A 19,036-nucleotide genomic window follows, 5' to 3' on the forward strand; every position below is an offset into this window, starting at 1 on the left:
AACTTGAACTTTCTGTGCCCTAACTGCCTCATCTGTTAAATGCTTTCATGAGCTTTCAATAAGGACTGGGTTAAAACCCTTTATCAGATAGTTTATTATGGATACATCGTTTCACCTGTTACATCTTGTCTCCCAATAAAACCAAGGATTGGGACTTCCTTGTACTTCTTTCCTAAACCCAATTAACACAAATTGTATTAAAACTGTATTAAATATGAAAGGTATACAACTCTATGACTCTGCTTTTGATTTAGTCAAGATCCGTAGGATGGATTCTAAATAACTTAAAATTTTGGCATGTATCAGACACTATTTCATGTTCTACTGTATCATCATTCTCTTCTGTTTCCAATGTATTTAAACACTTAAGTTTATCGGCTCCTTTAAGTTTATCTTCTTCCCATTAACAACTTCACTCTACTCCACAGTACTGAAGCAAGAAAGTGTTGTGAATCAATGATGACCTATTGATATGGGGTCCTTTGACATTCCAATTCAACTCATTCTTTAACTTATTTTGAACCTATCATTCAGAATTTGGCTCATTTTAGAACTGCAATGTTAAAAAAGAATCTTAAATAGTGCTCTTTGAATTTATTCAATGTATTTTGTAACAAAATTTCCTATAAACTATGAACATTCTCATTCCCTCAAGTCTTTTTAAAATTAAAAACCAGAATGATTCATATATTTCATATAAACTTTGGAAATGGTTATTTTCTGGATTAATACACTGCATAACTTAAACAATGACATTTAAAAAGTAATTCTAATGAACACAGAAAAACATCATTGTGCTTGGAAATCCCAATTTGTATAATCTGGTAAAAAGTGCAAACTGAACAAGATTTTGGTGAAAAAAAATGAAAAAACCGTATCCATAACAAAGAAACTAAGTTTAAGAGAAGTCCTAAATTGCTCTTTGATTCTATTAGAAAAGTGCACTCAATTTAAATAAAAATAAAGAAAACAAAACAAGTCACCTCAATTATACATTTTTCAATCTTAGGTACAAAGCTTTTCCATATTATTTTCAGTGCCACAGAGTTCTCTTATAGTTTAATGTTATTTGGTAAAGGTAATTCAGTTAGGAAAAAAATACTTAAAAATCCCAATAGTATATTATTGAAATATGATTAATTACAGAAAACATTTTTCCCAATAGCATAAAGTTTTAAAAATAAGTACTTTTTTCTCCAATACTTAAGTTTTTGAGCAGAGTAATATTACACAGAAAATCATGTTCCAAAGTTCCTAGTGAAACATCATGTATTTTTGGACAAATGTCGGAGGGCTATTTTATACACAAACCTCCACCACATGTGATCTGATAGTAACAACAATTAAAGAATTTTATACACAATCTGAGAAGAACCCGTATTATAATTAATTTGTAGGAAGTCACATTTAAGAAGGCAGTTTCTTGAGTATTTTGTATTTGTGCAGATAGGGGGGAAAAAAGATAACAAAACAGTATTTCTTTCCCCACAAAAAAGAAGGCCAACAAAAAATAAAACAGAAGTAACTACCTGGTAAAATTCCATGCAAAGACAGAGAATAACCATCTGCTTGGCTGACTTAGAAATTAAATTTACTTAAATGTCTAAGATATAGGAAACATTTTTCAGGTGTTTAATACAGGACAAATGTTTAATTTAATTCTCCATCAAAGACATGCAGTACTTTCTAAGCAGAAGGAAAAAAATTATTAATTGAAAACTGAAATATTTCAAAGACATGATTAAGAATGTATTGCACACACAAAAAAATTGTTTAACAGACCTTTACTAATAACGAGCTGTGCAAAAGACATAATTTCATTCTTCCAACTCTGAAGTATTTCTGGGTATCCAAATTTTCATTGACCTTGAAGTACGTATTGATGATGTAAATATAATCCTAAAATAATTTATCTTTTCCTTCAAAAATCTGTCATACTCACTTTACACACCATACACATACACACACACACACACACACAGGAAATAATCCCAATGTCTAACAATAGGTGTATATCATAAAAGAATGCTATACAGTTTAAAAAAAAAACCCTAAATCTACATTGTTAACATCAACAAATCTTTCAATTAACTGCTGAGTGTAAAATCAGAGTACATGTAAGAGCACGAGATCAACTGTGTAAAGTTTAAAAACACACAAAACACTACATATTATTTATGGATACATACATATGCAGATAAAGTATATAAGCATATACAGAAATAATACATCAACTTCAGAATAGTGGTTACCTATCAAGGATGGAGAATGGATAGAATGAGATGGGCACAAAGGGGGCTTTAACTCTATCCACAGTGTTCAACATTACAAAAATTAGAAACAAACATGGTATAATGTTAACATTGTTAAATTTGGTGGTGTTACACAGACACACATTTTCTATACTTATAAATTTTGAAATCTTCCATGATAAAAATGAAAACATTCACAGAAGAAAAGGTCGAATCACCACTGCCATTTCCAGATTAAGTAACTGGGCATACTAAAATACAACACAGGTTTTCTTCTCCCAAATAAGACAATAAATATTAACAGAAAATATTACATGATTGGCAATGCACACTTTTTATAAAGTATCTACTGATTATATTAAAAATACACAATTAAAGAAGAGGATTTAAGTGCTTCTATTTCAAAAACTCTACCTTTGCTTGAGTCAACGGATTGAATTTCACACCACAAATAGGCTTTCCTTGCTTTAAAGAGTACCCCTTTTAATTTTCTTTTATGTCATTTCCTTCAATGTGATTGAGAATAAAAGGCTTAGTATACAGGGTAAAAAAGATACCTGACTCTCTGTAAATAAGACCAATGAATACACTGTATTCTAACATAAACCAACTGTGGCTCAATTCAAAGACAATAAATTACTGCCAGTACAAAAACTTTGACTTTCTCAGTTTGAAACTTTTGACCTATAGGGAAATACATAGAATGTGTAACTCTGTTTACCAAACATGTTTTTCTTGTCAGGAAAGCTTTCCCATCTTTGTCAGATTAATACTTCCTTGATCACAGATGAAGTCTTTCAAATTAAAGATAAACAACTACTTGCCTGTTGTTTCTGATATGCAGTGTTTGGATTTATCTTTGATTCCAAGAGTAGTGATCCTGAAAGATAAAAAATAATATTTTAAGTTTCAATTTGTAAAATTCTGAATAAAATATCTGAATATGAATTTAAAGAAAAAAACTTGTTCTCTTCCCCTAGCTAGACATGCGAAGTAATCAAATGTATTCTGATTCATGTTCTTCTCTTCAGATCTCTGCTTTATATAGAACACACCATCTTATCCCCATATATAAACCTTAAAGGAAAAAAAATCCACCTAAGATCAACATTCAGACCCAGAATATAAGGAGACTAGATGTCCATTAAAGTTTTATTGAAATGAAAACTTTGAGGTCTAAATGACTACTTGAAGCCAAGCTCTTTTTAACAAAGTTATTTTATTGCATTTTCAGTTTAACAAAACAAATTACAAAGGACCACAACAGGAATCTAAGTACTTAATACACAAATAACAGAAGGGCATTTTTGCTTTACTCCTTAACAAAACGAAGGACACTTCATATAGAAATAAATGTCCATACCTATTCAAAACAAAAGGTAAAGAGTACAAAGTACAAGAATAAATCTAAGATTGTTATTTTTCTATTATCTGCACATAACTGCTCAAATCGAAGCGTTCAGATTACAGTCAGAAAGGTTTTCATTACGCTCTACATTTTATAATTAAAATACTTCACATATGACTCGTACAATAAACCAACGGATTTAAGTTTACAATCTGTACTGGTGTCCTAACTTGTTTAGGTTGTAAAGCACCCACTTTTTCATGGCAACCTCTACAAAGGCAGCCTGGGGGGGGGATCCTAGACTACAGATATGCTTGTGCGTGCATGTATCGTGGCAACAGTCTGCAATATACTGCAGGAAAAGGTGCTTTTTGGTTTTCCCCAGCACCTGTCGACTGAGGCAAGCGGGTTTTAAAAAATGGGCTTTAAAAAAAAGTCCAGGGGCGCCTGGGTGGCTCAGTGGGTTAAATAAAGCCTCTGCCTTCAGCTCAGGTCATGATCCCAGGGTCCTGGGATCGAGCCCCACAACGGGGTGTTCTGCTCAGCAGGGAGCCTGCTTCCCCCTCCCCCTCTCTCTCTGCCTGCCTCTCTGCCTACTTGTGATCTCTATCTGTCAAATAAATAAAACCTTAAAAAAAAAAAGTCCACTCGGAAAGTAAAGTTTCACTAAGCTTTTTGAAATAGACATATAATGGATAAGAAAACAAAAAAATAAAGGGAGGGGGAGGGTCAACTCCCTAGGACGAGAAAAAAACTATTCTGTCTCTCGTTACTTCCTCCGTTCTCACTCAAAGGCGACGACTGGAGAGGAAGGGGTCAAACCCTTCATAGGGATAGGAGGCGGGGGAACAGAATCAACGTGACTGAGGGTAAATCCGGACAAAGTAGTTTGTTTTTACCGTACAGAAGTGCAGGCACAAAACCAATGCGCCGTCCCAAGATGTGGTAGTAACCGTACCCGGCCCAGGGCCTAACCGCCAGGGCTGTGCCCAAACCGGAGGCACTGATTGCCCCTTATCTTATGTTCCAATAACCTTACCGTCGGATTCAGCCCGAACCAGCAGCGACATCCCCTTGAGTTCCTCCACATAAGTGGAGGAGACATGCCCGGTGCCTCGGTCGTCCCACTGACGGTCTTCGTTGAGGGTGTAGACCTTCACTCGCCGCCGCGTATCCGACATGGTGGCTGCTGTCCCCACCGCCCCGGCCACCGCCTCCTCGCTCACCTCGTCCGCGCCCCTCACTCTTGAGAGACCGTTGCGGCGGTGGCGGCAGCGGCGGCGGCGGCTCCGGAGAGGCCCGAGTTCACCATGGCTCCCAAGGTTCAGTCGCGGGAAGGGGCAACAAGAGTCACCAAGACCTCTCCGCCCGGAGGCCCGGTAACCTCTCACTTCACCTCCGCACACCCCCACCCTCCACTCCCTTTGCCCCCCCAGAGCTCGCTCTCCCGCCGCCGCCGCCGCGGTAACTACTACAGATCCGCCATCTTGTAACCCGATTCTCTCTGCCTTTCTCTTCCTCCTCCAGCAGGCTCGCACGGGCTGTACTAGCAGGGGCTACGGCGGCCGACGAGCCCAACGCGCGGTGCCTCGGCTTTCCGCACGCGTTTCCCGAGCTTGCGGTGCTCGGAGTTCTCGCGAGGCGGGCGGGGTATAGGATCTAAGTGGGAGGGTCTAAGTGCGACTTCCTCTTTTCTGGGTCCCGCCTGCTGGCGCGGGATCTCGGCCGGGTCGTCGGTTCTCGCGAGTTTCTTGTAGCCTTTGGTGCCGGGAGATTCCTTTCAGAGCCAGACGCAAGAGCGGAGGCTTGGATCTCTTTTCGAAAGGTCGGTGGCCGCACCGGGGGTGTGACGAGCCGTGGGACCCAGCTCTGAGGAAGAAGTAAAGCATACCTGGGAGGTACGCATCATTGGACGGACTAACCCTGGGCAAAAAGGATGGAAATGTGCCCGCACTCCTTAATGGAAGCTGACCCTGTCAGCCTAGGGGAGAAAAATAACTTAAATTTCTTTCTTTGAATATGTAGGAACTTTGAGCCCTGGAAGTTACGGGGACCGGAAACCCACTAAAACTCGTAGAATCTGTTGGGAGTTAAACATCTCCTCAGGAAGCGTTCTATGGACGACCAGGCGATTATACGGTGGAACATTAGTGTGTTGACAAATTCTTATTTCCCGCCAAAGCCTCTCGCCGTTAGGCTTTTGGTAGCTGGGCATTGAAAAGCATGCTTTCCACTTTGCGAAAATGCAGTGCTCTTCCCTTGTTTGTAAGCTCGGAAAATAAGTCTTCAGAGAAGTTTAGGGAAGTGGAGGGGACCTACTTTCCTAACACATCTAAGAGCATTCTTTTGATACTTTTGAGTTTCTCTTAGGAGCATTTTTTGCGTTATCTATCGGGAGGTGGTCTGCGCTGAATAAGCTAAGTAGGAATTCTCTGGGCATTCACGTTGTCAAACATCACATTAACTGTCAAATATTCCCCTGTGGATACCAGTCATGTGCTGGGCAGTCGTGTATTTCAGTCCTCGGTCGTTCTTCACAGAATACTTTACGTTTTTAAAGAAATTCCTAGCTTGCTCTGTCGTCCGTTCTTTACAACCCATTAGTCTGAAAGGTGAAAACAGACACGACGCACATGATAATCCTGCAGCGCATCTTGGGGGTTGTAGTCATTACTCATCAGGGGTTTCGTTAAAACGTGGTTTTGTTTTGACCAGATCATTTGTGTGGACACCCTTCGGCGATGCACTAAAAACGTAAGTCGTCTTACATAGAAAGACGCCTGATTAAAAAAAAAAAAATTTCTAATTTCAAAATCTGGATACATCGCATTTTTGAAAGATCTATAAAGGACTTGAGAAAATGTGTTTGAATCAAGGATTCAAATGTAATAATAGAGCCATCAATTGCCGTGGTTGATGTGCACAAATGCATTTTGAGCCCAGAGAAAATAACCTTTCTGTCTTGAGTCAGAGAAGCTTCACAGATAAAGTTTTGAACTAGGTGTTAGAGGATCCCTAAGTGGGAGTTTGCAGTTTGGCTTGGGAAGGTGTTCAAGGCAGAGGGGACAGGGTGAACAAAGTCATTATATGTTGCTGGCCTCAAAGAACTTACAGGTTAAGTTATATGTAAGTTAAAGGAATGAAAACTATACAGAGGTCACCTTAACACTATATGTGTTGAGGTTAATGTCCCACAAATAGAACTAACTCTGGACAAAATTGTGAAACGAGTTATTTCCTGCAGGGGCGCCTGAGTGGCTCAGTGGGTTAAACCTCTGCGTTGGGTTCAGGTCATGATCTCAGGGTCCTAGGATCCAGTCCCGCACTGGGGGGAGCCTGCTCTTCCCCCGCCCCCAGCCGCCTCCCTCTCTACTTGTGATCTGTCAAATAAATAAATAAATAAATTTTTTTTTTTAAAAAAGGAGTTTTTCCTGCATTTACTCAATCATTCAAATATTTGTTGAGCATAAACTATGTTAGGCACGTTCTATACAGTGAATAAATAGAAAAGATCCCTCTTCTCATGGAGCTTACAGTGTAGTATGGGAAGACAATAAACAAATACATGCCACATACTGATAAGTATTAATGCCAAAATATAAGAGTAGCAAAAGTTTAGTGAGCTTGGGAAAGGTAATGGTGTTACTGAGTAAGGCCTCTAAGGGAGGCAGGCAGCCTTGCATTTCCCCAAGTGAAGAAAGCATGAGAAAACAGAAAAAGCAAATACAAAGTCATGAAGTTGTAGGGAGGATAGTAAGGAAACCAGTGTTTTTAAACATGTATATAATGGAATGCTATACATATTGTTGTTCATACTGTTGTCCACAGGAACCCTAGTTTATTTAAAACCTGTCCTATTTATGTATATATGTGTCATTTCCAGTGGTTTCCAACCTAAAATAATAAATGATTTACCAGAATTATTTCAGGTGTTCTAATATACTTGATATACTTGATGTTAAGTTCCTAGAGAAGGGTTTTTCAGCATTTGCATCACTAACATTTTGGGCTGGATAATTACTTGTTGTGAGATTGTTCTATGCTAAACAAGATGTTTAGCAGCATCCCTTATTTTTACCCAGTAGATGCCAGTAGTATTGCACCCTTTCTTCCAGCTGTGATGGCCCCAATTATCTCCCATCATTGCCAATATCCCTGGAAGGTATATTTTTTAATTCTTGAGGGTTTAAAAAAATATCCTTTTAATCTGTATAGGGTAAACTGGGTTGTCGTTTCATTTACTCAATGCCCTTGAAATGTCAAATTTTCTGCTTTCACCCTTCCCATTCTGTTAGGTGTTTTTATGAAAATACTTTTATGAAAGTTTTCTTGTTATATTCTCATTTTTTTTCCTTAAGGCAATTAAGTCACATTAAATTTTTTTCCTTAAGCAATTTAAGTAAACCATCAAAACTCATAACCTATATCCTCTTAGCCAATAGAAAGATTCCTATTTCTTTTCCTCATTACAGCCAAGCTGTTTAAGGGTTAAAGTTGTTTATACTCCCTTCATTTCCTCACCTCCACTTATTCTTCAATTGAACCCATTCTGGTTTCCTTCACACTAACACCTGCCCACCCTAACACCTTGCTCTCATCATAAAGCTCTTTATAAACTAACTTAAGATATCTATGTTAATAATGCCACTTAACATTTTTCAACCTGTTTTACTTGATCTAAGTTAATATTGACACTTTTTTGTCTGAACTTTGTTCCTTCAGTCCTGTCTGGAGATTCTTGCTTTATCCTTCAGATGTTGCCACAGTTATCACTTTCATCAAGGATCCTTCTGACTTCCCTGTCTAGACTATATCTTTTGGAATATTACAAGTACCAAAAATCCCAATTCAAAGTGGTTTAAATGATAAGAGAATTTATTGGCTCATAAGAAGGAAAGAGGAACCTCAGGTAGATTTGATTGGCCCAACAGTATCAGCAAGAACTTGATTTCCTTCTGCCTCTCAATTCTATGTTCTGCTCTGTCGGATTCATACTCAGGCTAACTCCTTTTGTATCTTAAGATAGTGGCCAAGAGCCCCCAACTTTCCACAGTTCTTCACAGCAAAAAGAGTTTCTTCAGGTATTCCCAGTTGCATTGTGATTAGACTAATAATAGGTCACATGCCTACCCTTGAACCCAGAGATCTGAGGTCCAGGGAATTTCAAGCACTGATTGGCTGAGGCAAATCAACCTGTCATTGGAGCCTAGAGTTTTAATCCCACTCAAATCCTATGGATATTACACCATGCGATACGGTAAATCAGAGATAGGGAGACAACCAGACTATGAATTTTATCTTCAGGTTACACATAGCATCATGCATCCTTCAGTTGTAAAATTTGTCATACTTGTAGCTTTACATTTATTTGTATGATTTCTGATTAATAACTCTCCACATCTAGATGACAAATTTCTGTGAGTTCAGGGAACTATGTTTTTTCTCACCATTTTATCTCTAGTACCTAGCAGAGGGCATGGAACATAGCAAGTACTCAATAACTGTTGAAAGTTGGAAGTTTATTACTTAATTTGACATTCTCTTTAGCAGGTAATTTAGTAACTACCCTATCAAATCAACTGAAATGAAATTACATCTTTGAAAGGTCCACATTGGTATCTCTAGCTTCTAACTAGTCAATTCTTGACACACTACTGAATGATAGTTCTGAAACAAATTTGGTCATATTATATTGTTTTTGCATTCTTGTAGGATAAAGTTCTTCAGAATGGCATACAAAACTCTTCATGGTTTGGCCCCTACCAAACCCTGGCTGGCTTTCTGCTCTCAAGAGCAAGGCTATGGACTGTTGGGGTGGTTTTCCCTGGGGGTGATTTTCTTTTTCAATCACAGCCCCTCCTATTCACCTTACCAAATGTTTTTGGAAGTCTTTTCTCTGGGTGAATGTAGTTTCTCCAGACATTCCCTCATACCCTGATGGAGTAAAGACAGAGGAAGGAGGCAAGAGGTCCTTTATCTGTTTGGTATTTAAGCTTTTACTTCATCACTCCTTTTAACTCTGCTGTCACAATCTCCTACTACTGTGAGTAATATCTTCAAATCAAGTCTCTCCTATTTCATAAAATAAATCTCAGTCTCCTGAGTTGGCAATGGGGGTGGCAGTGTTCAGAGGGCTTGTATGGGTATATGTGTGGAGGGAGATGGTAGTCCTTTGGTTATGTGGGATTGGGAAGGGGTCCAGTTGTGTAGCCTCTCTCTATATAGACTTTGACCCTGTCCTCAGATTCTGAACCCTGGTCCTTTCTGATTTGTTGTAGAGATAATTAGTTCTCTTCTCTGATCACCGCTGTGGCCATTTAGGTTGTAACTTCCTCTGTTCTAAGGTCTGCTATACTGCTCTACCATCTGCTTGTCATGCAAATGACATTTGTTAAAATCTTTTGTCTGCTCTTGTCTCTTTTATTATGTTTGCCCTTTGGACTCTATACTTAAAAAAAATTATATTTAACTGTGTGATTAATTTTGCATTTTTTGACAAAGGTATGGTTGTTTTTTTGTTCATGTTTTTATGTTTTTTTTTAATGTTCTGTATTTTCCTTGGATTTTTTTTTGTTTGTTATATGTGAAGTAGGATGCCAAAAGTGTTTCCTCCAAATGAAGAACCACTTGTCAATATCATTTATAGATTAAATAATTTGAAATGCTATTTTAGTCACATTCTTTATTAAATCTACAGACACTTACACATACCTGTATGTGGATTTGAGTCTGAACTCACTACTCTGTTTTCATTGTTTAGTTGGTCATCTGTAGTTGACAGTTTTAATTGCTATAGTTGTATATTTGTTTTGGTATTTGGTTGATGCAATGGCCGTATTAGTGCACCATTTAGATCTCCTTCAAGAGAACCTACTCTGGGGAACATACTGGACTGATAGCCAGCTGCCACCCCTTTGGATCCACCATTGCATTTGAGCTGAGGACATGAAGACCTTTGGCTGCTTCCAGCCATTAACTGAGCATAGCACAGGTACTATACTTGTCTTTTTTACTATCTAGTGCAGAACTCCTTCAATGCACAACTTTGCCTTGGGGAACTTCTTAGCAGTCTGGATGAGACTTTCTCAGAAATACACTGTAGTCAGTAGCTCTTTCCACCCTATTTCCTTACCTTCCCTCTTTATTTATAGAGTTCAAACTTGTTTTATAGTCTACAGGCTGTCCCTTTGAATTCCTGAGCCTATTTTATCATACACAGATATTTTCTCCAGTCAGTATCTTACATGTGTAATCCCTTCTTAGCATCTGTATTTTTGAGAGCCAGAACTGACGTAGTTGGTACGGGGAGTAGTGTAAGAAATCAGGCAATAAGATGGGGTTTGTGGAATGGTGTACTCAGTCCTTGGCATGAGGTGGTCACTTGACTACTGATTTGACCAATAGTGACCCAGGAAAACATCCCGTAAGAGGGGAATGTTGTTGTTTATACAATGATTCAAGCATTTAAAAAATATGGGGAAAACAATGCCTACAAGGATAGCAGAACTGGCCAATTAAGTTGTACTACTGCCTTGTAGAGGGATAGTGGACTTCAAAAAAAAGGCCTTTATTTCCTGCAGTGAAAGAACAGACATAGGATTTGACAAAGTTACAGAGCTCTAAAGATATCTGAATGTTCAGCTATGCAGTTAGGGTCCTGGTTGGGTAATCGTAAAGCCTGAAATATGGGATGGGGGTACCTGTGAAGACGTTGGTTGTGCAGATACCCCTGAACCCTCAGGGATTGCAAAAGTGGCTTATACTTCCTCTAAGAGGTAACAATTCCCTCCCCTTGCAAAAAGACCTCTTCCGTAGTTGCTCTCATTTCTTATCCTAGCTGAGAGGTTGTGGTAGCTGGGTTAAATCTCAGCATAATCTGCCTAGGGACTGCTGGGCCTAGGGAGGAAAGAGATTACACACTCAAGGCATTGAAAAAATAAGCTGGCATTGTATTACTAAGGAGCCAGAGAAGTACACTTGGGATTGTACTTTGAGGGTCCTTGAGCAAGGGCCTTAGATACTCAAGATTTCATTGATCTGGGATACCTTTGGAACAAAAGATTTAACCCAAGGGGCAGACTTACTGCTAAGATAGCTCTTGGAAGCCTGGAAAAGTGAGAGTGGAAATGAGCTTGCATCATGGCAGCTTTTGACTCCTGGAGAAGATACATATTTATTTTGGCATACCTATGTAGTTATTGCACACTTATTAGCTCTAATTGTTTTGTACCGACTGAAAGTGTTTTTAAGAAAATCACCTGCAAGGGGCATCTGGGTGGCTCAGTCAGTTAAAGCCTCTGCCTTCGGCTCAGGTCATGATCAAGGCATCGGGTTCTCTGCTCACGGGGAGCCTGCCCCCCTCCACCCCTGCCTTTCTGCCTACTTGTGATCTCTGTCAAATAAATAAATAAAATCTTTAAAAAAAAAAAAAAGAAAACCACCTGCATATGTTTTTGTTCTTCTCCTCAACCTCTTTTTAAAAAATTTTAATTTTTTTTTAAAGATTTTATTTATTTACTGGACAGAGAGATCACAAATAGGCAGAGAGGCAGCCAGAAGGGGAGGGAGGTAGCAGGCTCCCTGCTGAGCAGAGAGCCCCATGTAGGCTCAATCCCAGGACCCTGAGATCATGATGTGAGCTGAAGCAGAGGCTTAACCCACTGAGCCACCCAGGCGCCCCTACTCAACATCTTTAAGATTTTTTATTTATTCATTTGACAGACAGAGATCACAAGCTCTTGTTGGTTAGAACCTGAGAAAACTGATGAGAGTAATAGTGGTGATTCTTGTTTTGTTCCTGACTTTAATGGCAATGTTACCAGTGTTCTCTACAAGTTCTTAATTTCTGATAGATCCCACTTACCGAGTTAAAGGACATTTCTAATATTTTGAAAATTCTTTGAAATTTTATAATTGTCTCTTCTGTATCTGGTGATCAAACAGTTTTCCTCTTGTAAAATATTTATAATGAATTATATTCTTATTCTTACCATTCTTGCACTTCCATAGATCTACTTACTTGGTCCTAATAGCTTTTGTCAATATTTTATTAAGACAGTTTATCAGGAGGACATTCAAGATGGTAACATATAAGGGATCCTAAAATCAACCTCCTCCCATGAATACAACTACAGCTATGTATCAAACAGTTCTCTATGAAAAGGACCCCAAAGGACCCCAAAAGGACCTCTACAACAAAGGACAAAAGGGCCAAATTGAGATGGGTAGGAGAGGCAATACATGGTCTTTCAAAAAATCCCACCCTAAGCATAAAGACCAACATCTGGGAGGAATCTCATAACACAGGGCTTGTCTCTGAGAATTGAGGAGTTTGTGCTCCATAGCAGGTACCTCGGCCCTTTGGAACTACATCAGAGAGATGAGTACCTGGCCTTGAAAATCAATAGGGCTTAACAACTATAAGGCTTTAGGGAATGGAAAATCCACTATTAAGGGACTCACACACAGACCCACACATCCCAGGACCCAGCACAAAAGTAAGTTTCAAAGACACCTAGACCATATGCTGAGGAAATGCATTTGCTAATCTTACAGCATCTACCAGATACAGGAACCCCTTGGGACTCTCTGGGGACAGAGATGCTGGCAAACACCATTTCTGTACACCCCCCACTCCCACCCAGCCTTCTAGCTCAGGAAGAAATGTCCTGCCCGCACCACAGCCCAGGTCTGCCCTCCTTCTGCTGAATGCCCTGCCCCCATGGTCTACCCTGCCAGCCAGTGGGCATGTGCAGTCTACACAAGGGACACCGTTTGACGTTGAGCACCTGGTGCTGGTGGCCAGCGGGGATTGTTTTGGACTCCCTGGGCCTAAAATATTCAGTTCTTCACAGGTTATCACCCCCAAGGGCACCGCACAACCAGCTGACTAAAACATACCCTAGAGTTCATTTGAAAAAGGTGTATTTTTTTCTTCTTGAGTTTCAACCTGAGGGGCAGGCAGGATTCAGGTTTGCCATATATTCATAGGCTACAAAGGTGCCCCCAGATAAGATGGGCAGGGAGATAACCATTTTAGTGCTCTCCTGTGGCCATGTAACAGTTCACGGATGCCTCCCAGAAAGGAGCTTATATATGCCTAAAGCAAGAGTTTTCCAGTTGTCACCCTGGGGATTAACTCCAGATTTCCTGGTCTCAAGGTCAGCAGGGTTTATGATTCTGTAATCATAAAACTATATATTTACATAAGACTATATATTTACATACTTTGAAAGCTGCTGCCTGTGGATCTGGCTTACTCTATTCCTAAAAGAACTAGAAAAAGAAGAAACGAAGCCTAAAGTTAGTAGAAGGGGGAAAATAATAAAGATCAGAGTGGAAATAAATAGAGACTAGAAAGATAACAGTAAGGGTCAGTGAAATGACGAGTTGGTTTTTTGAAAAGATAAGCAAAACTGATGAATCTTTAGGTAGGCTCACTGATTTAAAAAGACAGGGCTCAGGGCACCTGGGTGGCTCAGTGGGTTAAAGCCTCTGCCTTCGGCTCAGGTCATGATCCCAGGGTCTTGGGATCCAGCTGGCATCGGCTCTCTGCTCAGCGGGGAGCCTGCTTCCTCCTCTCTCTGCCTGCCTCTCTGTCTGCTTGTGATCTCTGTCTGTCAAATAAATAAATAAAATCTTTAAAAAAAAAAAAAAAGACAGGACTCAAATCAATAAAATAAAAAATGAAAGAGCAGTTATAACTGATACTGTGGAAACACAAAAGATCCTAACAGACCACTACTAACAATTATATGCCAACAAACTGGACAATCTGGAAGAAATGGAAAAATTCCTAGAAACATATGATTTTCCAAGACTGACTCTTGAGGAAATAGAAAATGTGAATAAGCCAGTTGCTAGCAAGGAGACTGAATGAGTAGCCAGAAACCTCCCAACAAATAAGTCCAGGACCGGATGCCTTCACTGGTGAATTTTACCAAACATTTGAAGACGTAATACCTATCCTTCTCAGACAAGGATACCACGGAGAAGAATCCAGGCCAATAACCCTGATGAACACAGATGCAAGAGTCTTCAACAAAATATTAGCAAACCAAATTCAACAGTCCATTAAAAGGATCATATACCATGATTAAGGTTGATTTATCTCAGGGATGTAAGTATGGTCAACATCCAGAAATCAATCAGTATATTAACATTCACAGGTAAGAATATGCTGTTGTATCTAAAATAGAAATGAGAGGTCAAGAGACTCCAAAGCAAAGGGTAGAGCAAGAATGCCTTTGTTCATAATGATGTACTATCATGGCGCCAATCAGCCACAGGGAGTGTGACTTGGCTTATGTGAAATAAATTCACGGCCCTGTGATCATCCCTACCATCTCCCACCGCTCCCCCACCAATTGCTTTAGCTTATGTTGGTTCCCTTCTCTTGACATGTATTCTTTAATAAAATTTGCTAAAATTTTACCCACGCAGTTGTTTTTCTTTAAAAAACTGCTACCACTTGACATTTTATATACTTTACTATTAGTTTCCATCCACTAGAATGTGAACATTGGAACTTGATCTGTTTTGTTTACCAATGCATTCCTTGCACACATTATAGTGTGTGGAACATAATAAGCATTGAATTAATGAATACTAAGCTCGGCAGAACTGAGCTAAGAAAGATACTTATATTTACACTACTACATCTTTGATCTATAAATATAAAATATCCTATAAGAGATGAAAAAATTATTGCATAAAAACTGTAATTCATGGGCAGGGCAGTGTCAATAATAAAGAATATGAAGGAAAAAGTTTTGTAAGTACCCACACTGCACTACCAAAGATGGCATTTCAATTTTAGTTAAGGTGTTCTTAGCATATAATTGCACTTTTAGAAGTACTTTATGGAGTGTAGGGAAACTACCAAGATTTGAATGAAGATAAAAGTTCAGGGGCGCCTGGGTGGCTCAGTGGGTTAAGCCGCTGCCTTCCGCTCAGGTCATGATCTCAGGGTCCTGGGATCGAGTCCCTCATTGGGCTCTCTGCTCAGCAGGGAGCCTGCTTCTTTCTCTCTCTGCCTGCCTCTCCGTCTACTTGTGATTTCTCTCTGTCAAATAAATAAATAAAATCTTTAATAAATAAATAAATAAAAGTTCAGACATCAAGTGTGGGATCTTGGTTTAAGTGGAAATGGAATCTTTTTGGTGGTTTGTGGTTAGTGGGTTATATTGTCACTTTTTGGAACCACTGGTCTCTAGAATTTAAGAAGTAGCTTCATTTTTCTCCCAGTAATAGTTGGGAGGCCATTTGAAAAAGAAAAGAGAAAACTTAAGAAAAACATAAATTACAATTTTGAAATGCTACCATTAAAGCTTTTCCTTTTTTTTTTTTTTTAAGTAGATTCCATGTCCAGTGGGGAACCCAATGCAGGGCTTGAACTCATGACTCTGAAATCAAGGGTTGGACACTTATACTGAACCACCCAGGCACCCTAAAGCTCATGTCTTAAACAGAAGGTAAGTGAGAATGAAGATTTTTGTCACTATTAGAGAAAAACCAAATGTACAAAGTATATAGTTTATATTTAATGTCATTTTCAGTTAATCTTCAGTATTTCAGAAAATGTGCCTGCCACACTATTTTACACACTGTTTATAAAATCAGGGTTTACTGACTTAAAAATAAATATATTTAAAAAAATACTTGACCGACTAAATTGTTAATATTTTACAAACTATTTATGAGTCATGAATATACAAACATTTTATCAGAATTCTAACAGGATTGCATATTCTAAATTAGGACTTCCATTAGCCTTTTTTTTGTGGAATTATGTAATATATCATTAAAATGAACATCTTATAGCTATTACTAATAATTATGTCAACAGCCTTTATATAGAACTATTTCAAACATTAGCTGAAAATCATGATTTTTTCCATCCTTTATACCAAGAACATCCATACATTTGCAACGTTTACTCTATTTGATAAGTAAATGATTTTTCTAAAAAAATTATATTTTCTAAATTTGAAAAACATACTCCCTCATTCTAGTTAGGATCCCATTTATAATATTTATTCCACTACATTTATGGTTTTGTGACCAATTTGAAAGGTGATATATCATTAAAAACAGATCTGTACTAAAGAAACTGGCTTTGATATGGCAAGTCCTAGTTTGTAAGACAGAGAAGGCCACAAATACCGCTCTTGTGCAGAGGTGAGTCACTAGATGACTAAGAGTAAATTGTCTCTACTGTATACAAAGACGATAAAGAAGGTAGGAAGAGATCCATTATGGTAACAAATGGGATCTATTATATCAGAGGTTTTAAGGTATTTCAGAATTATAGGAATTAAAGGGCAATCCTTTTAAAGATGTATAAGTGGTTTAGTTTTAATAATATTTATTGATTCGTAATGTAAACAAAAATAAGAATATAGGTAACTTGAAATAAAAAAATAGACCACATAAAATGTGCATTTTAATACAAATCATTAGGATATATTTATACTATATATAAATCTACACGTTAGAAGATAGTACTGAAATTTTACTCTACAGAGTATCACTCTAGAATTCTCTTTAAAAAAAAAATCACTAGGTCGAATTAGATGATGACTGTGAAATAGATTCTCCCATTACAATACTGCTTCTGTCATTTAGAGTTTTGACAACACTTGTAGCTGGAGACTGTAGCACTTTACGAGAAAGTCTCATTCTTCCATCAGCTGGATCACGCCCAAAGTATTTCACCTGTATTAAAGAAGCCAATTTACCTTTACAGTTACATAGTACAATGATCAACATCCAAATTAGAAGATATTTAAATTTATATGGTGCAAAAAAACCCAATGAGTAATGTTTTTACTTTCCTGAAAGCACAGCTTAGTACTAAGTAGAGGTATATACTAATAAATATAATTTGGTTATAAGAAAAAGAAAAAGAAAAGAGACAGGCATTTAGTTGCTCTATTAAAATCTTCTGTTAGACTCAACTGTGCTTTCTTATTTTCTCTAGGCCAGGTCCCTATACTGGAAGAACAGTGAAAGCCATGGTGAATGATTCTAGACAAGGGCTTTCTGAGCCTAAGGGTACAATAAACGATACAGGATTATGGTTAGGTCATTCACACTATTCCCCAAAGAACTATCAAACTGGAGATTATTTGGCTTGACTTTAGACAACCCAAGTGGGGGGGGGGGAATGTGGCAGTTTTAAAGTCCCTTCTCATGCAAAAACACAGCCTTATACAGATACTGGGTCTTAGTTCTTACTCTTCCCTAGAAGCTCCTTGAACAATGGACTACAGATTAGGAATAAACTAGAAGCCTTGGTTACTCAAGTCATGGGTAATAGGTATAGCTGGAACAAAATGTGGTATGGACAAGTAAAACAGAAACCACACCAGAATGGCAATGACTTCATTTATACATTCATAAAAAACTATAAAAAGATCAAACAACATGGCTTTCTTTAAACTCGAAAATTTTTAGCTATGAACCAATTGAAGTCTCAACTTAAATATGTCATTCAAGGCCTTTAACAGAGTTATGTGTTCAGAGTTCTCCTGTCCTATCTGCACATCACTGCATAGCTATTACTGGCCTCATGCATTTTTAAAACTTCTAAAGTGGGGGGACTACTGTTTGAACTAAACTGCAAGCTCCCTAAGGGGAAGAATTACACCTAAATCCTTTGTTTAAAAACAAACCTAAAGTTAAAAAAGCACAACACAATACAAATCACAGATGTTGATTTGATTCTTTCAGCTTTTTGGAAAAAAAAAAAAAATTTGAAACTTGGAGTATAGTTTACAACTTTTAAGGCTGAAAAGTTGAATACAAGTACCTGAATTTCTTGGCCAACTTCTAATCCAAGGGCGGTGGGATGTTTAATCTGAAAGGGAACATGTTCATTTGTTAGTTGCTATGCATAATTTCTTAATATCCATAGCAATACACATTTTTTTAAGTGGAAAGTTTTAGTGTTTTTCCTGATTATAAAATAATACTATTGATTACAAAGGCTTAAAATACACATTCAAGTGAGAGCAAAAATCATCCAAAGCTCTCTACTTTTTAGATAACTACTGCTGATACTCTAACAAGTATCCCTTCAAATGTCTACTTAGTATGTACTCCATTTATAAAAATGGACCTTATTGAGCTTGCTGTTTTCTAATACGTTGATTTTCCATTCAATAATATGTTCAGGATATCCTTTTATATCAACAAATGAAACAGTAGAATGTTCAAACTGTATAATTTGTTTAACTGATCCCCCAAAGGTGGTCATTTAATTCGTTTTAAATTCCAGTATTTTTTTTTAAGACTTTATTTACTTGGGGAGGGGAGCAAGAAGGAGCACACGCAAGCGTGAGAGTGCATGTAGGGCAGAGAGGGAGAGGCAGACTCACTGTGGTGCAGAGAGCCCAATGCAGGGCTCGGTCACAGACCTGAGATCATGACCAGA

The 19,036-nt window shown here is 38.2% G+C and overlaps 2 protein-coding genes and 1 long non-coding RNA gene across 8 annotated transcripts in view; 1 reads left to right on the forward strand and 2 right to left on the reverse strand.

Annotated features, from left to right (window-relative positions):
* Positions 1 to 5,124, reverse strand: part of PPP4R3B (protein phosphatase 4 regulatory subunit 3B) — a 69,932-nt gene extending 64,808 nt beyond the window's left edge. Inside the window, exons 1-3 of one of the 6 annotated variants that reach the window (XM_044263991.1) lie at positions 5,066 to 5,124; positions 4,640 to 4,878; positions 3,077 to 3,132 (exon numbers count right to left, since the gene is read on the reverse strand). In XM_044263991.1, the coding sequence (XP_044119926.1) occupies positions 3,077 to 3,132; positions 4,640 to 4,781 (198 nt within the window). In that variant the 5' untranslated portion in view covers positions 4,782 to 4,878; positions 5,066 to 5,124. Of the gene's footprint in view, positions 1 to 3,076; positions 3,133 to 4,639; positions 5,005 to 5,065 lie in introns of those variants that run through there. The other 5 variants (XM_044263990.1, XM_044263989.1, XM_044263992.1 and 2 more) reach the window with 5 other exon arrangements.
* A 142-nt stretch (positions 5,125 to 5,266) lies between these two features.
* LOC122916494 overlaps positions 5,267 to 19,036 on the forward strand; it is a 38,270-nt gene continuing 24,500 nt past the window's right edge. The window contains exons 1-2 of the long non-coding RNA XR_006386205.1: positions 5,267 to 5,498; positions 15,958 to 16,073. This is a non-coding gene — a long non-coding RNA (uncharacterized LOC122916494). The remainder of the gene's footprint in view (positions 5,499 to 15,957; positions 16,074 to 19,036) is intronic.
* Positions 17,032 to 19,036, reverse strand: part of PNPT1 (polyribonucleotide nucleotidyltransferase 1) — a 46,342-nt gene continuing 44,337 nt past the window's right edge. Inside the window, exons 27-28 of the mRNA XM_044263993.1 lie at positions 18,413 to 18,460; positions 17,032 to 17,316 (exon numbers count right to left, since the gene is read on the reverse strand). Coding sequence (XP_044119928.1) covers positions 17,161 to 17,316; positions 18,413 to 18,460 — 204 coding nt within the window. The 3' untranslated portion in view covers positions 17,032 to 17,160. The remainder of the gene's footprint in view (positions 17,317 to 18,412; positions 18,461 to 19,036) is intronic.

Source organism: Neovison vison, chromosome 8 (assembly GCF_020171115.1).
Source record: "Neovison vison isolate M4711 chromosome 8, ASM_NN_V1, whole genome shotgun sequence".
In the NCBI taxonomy this organism is placed as follows: Eukaryota; Metazoa; Chordata; class Mammalia; order Carnivora; family Mustelidae; genus Neogale; species Neogale vison.